The sequence below is a fragment of the Portunus trituberculatus genome, chromosome 45 (assembly GCF_017591435.1).
Source record: "Portunus trituberculatus isolate SZX2019 chromosome 45, ASM1759143v1, whole genome shotgun sequence".
NCBI lineage: Eukaryota > Metazoa > Arthropoda > Malacostraca > Decapoda > Portunidae > Portunus > Portunus trituberculatus.
Window position 1 is genome coordinate 12,195,817 of NC_059299.1, and position 6,111 is coordinate 12,201,927.

The 6,111-nt window shown below is 37.9% G+C and overlaps 1 protein-coding gene across 6 annotated transcripts in view; it reads left to right on the plus strand.

Moving 5' to 3' along the window:
* Positions 1-3,582, plus strand: part of LOC123519291 (XK-related protein 8-like) — a 37,561-nt gene extending 33,979 nt beyond the window's left edge. For all 6 annotated transcript variants that reach the window (XM_045280449.1, XM_045280453.1, XM_045280454.1 and 3 more), the window contains one exon: positions 2,724-3,582. In XM_045280449.1, the coding sequence (XP_045136384.1) occupies positions 2,724-3,014 (291 nt within the window). In that variant the 3' untranslated portion in view covers positions 3,015-3,582. The remainder of the gene's footprint in view (positions 1-2,723) is intronic.
* Positions 3,583-6,111: the final 2,529 nt, after the last annotated feature.

Here is a 6,111-nt window from a genome sequence, read left to right on the forward strand (position 1 = left end):
ATATATATATATATATATATATATATATATATATATATATATATACACACACACACACACACACACACACACACACACACACACACACACACACACACATATATATATATATATATATATATATATATATATATATATATATATATATATATATATATATATATATATATATATATCAAATAAATAAGAAAATTAATCAATTAACAAATGAGTAAATAAACAAAATAAATAAATAACTATCATAACACAAAAAGAACTGACCAGTCTACGGAGTCTAGTTTCGGATGTGCCATGAACACTCATAACCCTCTTCTTGAAACTATTCAATGCAAAGGGAGTAGATGGTATAATGGATGAGGTGGTGAGCCTGGGATCGGGCAGACGCCCACGCGTAGGTTCGATTCTTACCACGTACCGCCTTGATACTTTGCCATCTGTCGAGTAGTTTAATGTTACGTACATGTCCCCATGATACCCAGCTTTTAGGTGGTTACACCAAAGATACGCTTGGGTGGTAATATGGGACCTAATATGGTTACCACTATAAATAAAATTACCTGCGAAACTAATGGATGGAAGATGAATAGCGCTTCCCATACATATGCTTCCCATGCACATACACGCCCGGTAGCTCAGTGGTTAGAGCGCTGGCTTCACAAGCCAGAGGACCGGGGTTCGATTCCCCGGCTGGGTGGAGATATTTGGGTGTGTCTCCTTTCACGTGTAGCCCCTGTTCACCTAGCAGTGAGTAGGTACGGGATGTAAATCGAGGAGTTGTGACCTTGTTGTCCCGGTGTGTGGTGTGTGCCTGATCTCAGGCCTATCCGAAGATCGGAAATAATGAACTCTGAGCTCGTTCTGTAGGGTAACGTCTGGCTGTCTCGTCAGAGACTGAAACAGATCAAACAAACCCTTCAAGTAAACCTACAGGCGCTATAGACCACAACATAAAATAAATAAAAACCATAAAGATGATAAAAAAACAACAACAACAGCATAGAGCCACACGCAAACACATATTATCTACCCACTCACCCACCCCACACACACACACGGGCACACACACATTATCTACCCACTCATCCACCCCACACACACACGTACACACACTACTATTTCGCTGAGTAATTTGTTTTTAGAAGTCTATCGTCTAAACTTTTCACTCAAAATAGTTTAGTAGTATGCAGTTCATGTGTGATAATATATTGAACTCATGCATCATCGAAAGATTTCACTTTCATACCTAACAGACGAGCAAATCACATGCCACTTTCCGGAAAAAAAAACGAAAATATTTACGTCGTTAAGGATTCAATATTATTCATACACAATATTTTCCATTTAAAGTCAATTTCAGGATTCGATCACAACCATCTATTACACCTGTAGTAACAAACAGGTAAACATTTTAGCAGCACGGGCGGGGGCTCTTTCACCTGGAAGTTATTAAAGTCAGTTGCCGTAATATCGTGAGTGAGAGAAATTTACTACAAAAATATTCGGCGCGGAGGATGTGTTTACAGACCAACGTAACACAGTGGGCGTCTGGCTGCTCGATACTCATAAATAAACTGTACCTCCTTTATTAAACGACGTGCCAGCCAACAGTACTGCTCCCTATTAGCAGACATTCTGTGGTTGTTAATGGTATCTTTGTTCATAAAATTAATGAGTCGATTGATTAGCTGATCGGAATTTTGCGCCATAATGAAGTCATAAGGCGACGCGGAAACTTTGTATTTCCCAAGTGGTATTCTCTTCGCATTAGTAGTGTCTGTAATTCACAGTATTTTTTCTCCCATAAATAAACGATTTGTAGTTCCTGGTAGTCTCCCCCCCCCTCACCCATCAACTAGGCCTACGTGTTCTGCAGTTACTAACGACACTTTCTCTGTTAGTACACGCCGTGTAACTGCAGTAAAAGTCTTCATTAATTCATAAATATTTGTAGCTGTCAGGGACTTTTCAAGCTACAAAGCAAAAATAGTAGGACTAATAGGCCAGAAACAATATTTACTTAGGACTACTTGTGTTGTGTTGTAACTAGTGAATATGTTGCTGCTTTTTCCTCTGAGAACAAAGTATAAAAAGGCATAGAATCTGTCATTAACATCAATATATTGTGTTGAGTGGGTAGGAGGATAGCGCCAACACCACTAGTGCCACAAGCCGGTGGTGTGAATTATGACTGGTATCCAGCTCTTTCGCCGCAGTTATTGACTCCACCAGCCATAGCAATTCCTGCTTACATTCTTCCCGTAATGATGGTGACCAAAACGATGGAGGAAGTAACGACATACATGATAGTTACGTAGGTCTGCAGTGAGTCATATATGAGCAATTTAAACACTTTTTTTTTATACCGTGTGGACTTTTCACGGGAATTTATGGGCTAAAGGGGATACTTTTTGGGGTACCTCCTATCTCAAAGCCCAACGTTGCCCCGAGTGAGGAAGCCTAACCTACACTCAGACCGTGGACAGGATTCGAACCCGTGCGCTTGGAAACCCTCGGACCAGAAAGCACGCATGGTTCCACTGTACCACGGCCACCCTTTTACGTAATACATTCACTGTAAAGGACTGAGAAGTCTACCTTTGGGAAATAAGGCTGACAACCAACACCACCAACTACTAACCTAATAGTTTACTACCACTACTACTGTACTATCCTTACAATAACAATGTGTTAACATCCTAATGGTAACATCTTTCCTCACCCAGGTGGCGACGTGGTTCCCCTACACAGTGTACACAGTCTTGGTCTTCATCGAGAACTCCATCATGCTGGTGGTGTGGTTCTCATCACAAAAAGCCTTCACTTCCACCCTGCCAGAGGAGGAACAAGTCCTGTACGCCACTCATCGGGAGAGGCTCATCTTTGTGCACTACGGCGCCTTCTGCTGCGGCCTCATCATGATGATCGCCACCTTCTGTTGTCCGGAAAGGAAACGCTCCGTCAAGGACAAGGAAGTGACTGAGGAGATGCGTCACATGTCTGTCGCCGCCTCCTGATCGCCCTGTGTCAGATAGGGAGTACTTAATGTTACTGCATTTTGTAAGGTTGGCTAATACCGAAACAGCTGTCTCTTATTGTGATGGAAATGTGATTATATTCCCCATAGACATATAACCCCACATATATTTTCCCATTTGAATATTTTCCCTTACTTTGATAGGAAAAACCGTTGGCAATTATTTACCATGAATCAGATTAATGGTTAAATGGAGATGGGTAAATGGAGGATTGGGGATAAAGTTACCTCGATGAGGAAATCGCAGCAGGAATGAAAATGTCCTTCCCTCGTGACATAAGCTTTGGTATGTGTCGCTTCGAGTCACAGAAGTGATAACTGATAAAAGCAAAATAGTTTCTTGAACTTGGTGGGTATTTTTTGTCATCAATGTTTAGTAAGTTTAATAGTAATGTTTTCTATGTACGCGTAAATTAATCAATTATGCCTCGCCTCTACTAGTTGTTGTACAGTATTAGTAACCTACATGCTGTCAAATTTATATATAAGTAATAATGAAAAAAAATATTTTGTGATAAAAATAAAATATGGATGTATAGAAAAAATAAGTATTAGTACATCCCGATAACTTGTATGTTACCTGAATGTTGTACTCTATATATTTCAATTGTTTCAACAAAATTAAATTCATCATACTGATTAGTATTAGAACACTGCTCTCATCTATCACTCATTTCTTGATGGCGTACATCCACTCATTTTTCATAAGCTAGTAATAAATATCTTCTCAGGATATAAACATGGAAAATTAGGTATTACTGCAGAGTTGGTTGATTTGCGCCAAAATCAAGTGGTATCTTAATTAAAAGCAAGCCGAAATCTACCAGAAAAAAATAGTTTCGTCCAGAAAGGGCAAGGTGGTGAAACTCTGTACGTTTATCCTTAGTGTTGCTTGCTACAAGCAGGAAACACTATAGTAACATTCTTCTAGTCATAATGATAATTATAATGAAGTGAACAAGCAGGTAAGGTTCTCCATTTTCGTCTCAACCACCACCACTCCTCTGACTGACTGTCTTCAGCCTCTTTCTCACCGCCAGAATGTTGCATCTCCTATCTTTTATCACTAATTTCATGCTGCTTTACTGATCTTGCTATTTGCCTGCCTCCCCTCCTGTGGCCTCGCTGAACAAGGCTTTCTTCTCATCCCTGTTCTGTCCAACTCTCTCAAACAAGAGTTAACCAGTACTCTTAATCATTCATACCCTTCTCTGGTAAACTCTGTAACTCCCTGCCTGTTTTTGTATTTCCAGCTTCCTACAACTTGGCTTCTTTTAATAGGAAGGTTTCACAACATTTGTTCCTGAAGGGAACTGGCAACCCAGTGTTTTTTTTTTTTTTTTTTTTTAACCTTGGCCGTTGCTCCTCCTGCATAAAAAAAAAAAAAAAAAAAAATACAAGTAAACACATTAATCAATATATAATAATTTATTATTGTACTCTCTATATATACTTAAAATTTCAACAAAATGAAATTCATCATACTGATTAGTACTACACTGTTCTCACTTACTATCACTCATTTTTAATCACATGCAGCAACTTTCAAGCTTTCATATATATATATATATATATATATATATATATATATATATATATATATATATATATATATATATATATATATATATACACACATACATACATACATACATACATTTACATTATGATAACTAATTCACATACATTAACAAAAAACCATAGCACTACCATTCAATTAGATAATGATCAATATTAATAACAAATAAAAAAATAAAATGATTAGTATTCTGATGGAAAACATATGCAGCAAAGTGCATAGTTTTAATAATTAATGAATAAGTGCACTCTTTTCTCACACAATCTACTCTCCTGATAATTCCAACTTGAAGTGTTCACTCAGTGGCACCACAGCACCGGCACACCAAACAATGTCAGGAAAGTAAGGAAACAGCCATCTGTCCAACCATCATAATCATTTACATCACATCATTCCCATCACATACATCTTGTCCTATGAAACACAGTATCTGTAACAATCAGATAACAAGCTTCCCGCTGCAATATGTATGGAGGTAATAATTATACATTTTGTAAAAATACAATGGAAAGGCATCATCCACATTAATGCAAGATCTGTGTTAAAAGTTATCTAGTTTGTTTATACTGCACAATATTACACATTTAACAGACCGTAGTGATGAGGTAGCATTACTGTCATCACCTCAGCCAGCAGAATGCCAGATGAGACATCATAAACACAAGAATAATTTCCTAACTAATGACACGTTGAAAAGAAAAAAATCTGCAGTTAGAAATTATGCACCAGTGCATAGTAACAAACATCTTACACCACAAGAGAGAGAGAGAGAGAGAGAGAGAGAGAGAGAGAGAGAGAGAGAGAGAGAGAGAGAGAGAGAGAGAGAGAGAGAGAGAGAGAGAGAGAGAGAGAGAGAGATATATATATGTGTAGTGCATCTTTGTAGTTCTGCAAAACTACAGTTACATTCAGATCATCTATACACATCTCAGCATCAACTATTTAAACAATGACTTAACAACCATTTAGTTTGAAGTTGGACTGCTAGTATGGATTATTCATCTCCCATGAACACACTCTTCCCACAATTCCCTCATACTTGATAATAAAATTTCATTATCAAGATTCTTCCACAAATTAGAAAACTATCCACCTTCCTAAACTTTTGGTGATGTTTTGCTTAGTATGGTAAGAGAACAGATCCATGTTTCTATTCCAGCTGTGTCTAAGAAGAATCCACCTCAAATACAGGTAACTCTTGATTTACGCGTGTTTAATTTACGCGTTTTGTTAATACGCGACCGAAAATTTTTTATAATTAATCAAATTTGTGTGATTGGTTTGCTTATATGCGATTTGGCCCAACCACATTTTCAAACTGCGCGCCAGAGAGTGGACAGGACAGACAGCGTGTTTATGAGGGATGAAGACATTGGTGTCCTGTGTTTATTTTTTTTTTTACTAGTGGTTTACTTTTATACTGTGGGGTTATTTTTGATAAAGTGGAAAAGCTCAGAGGAAGATGGTGACTGACTGTGGTGTGAGTGGTGAAGGCAGT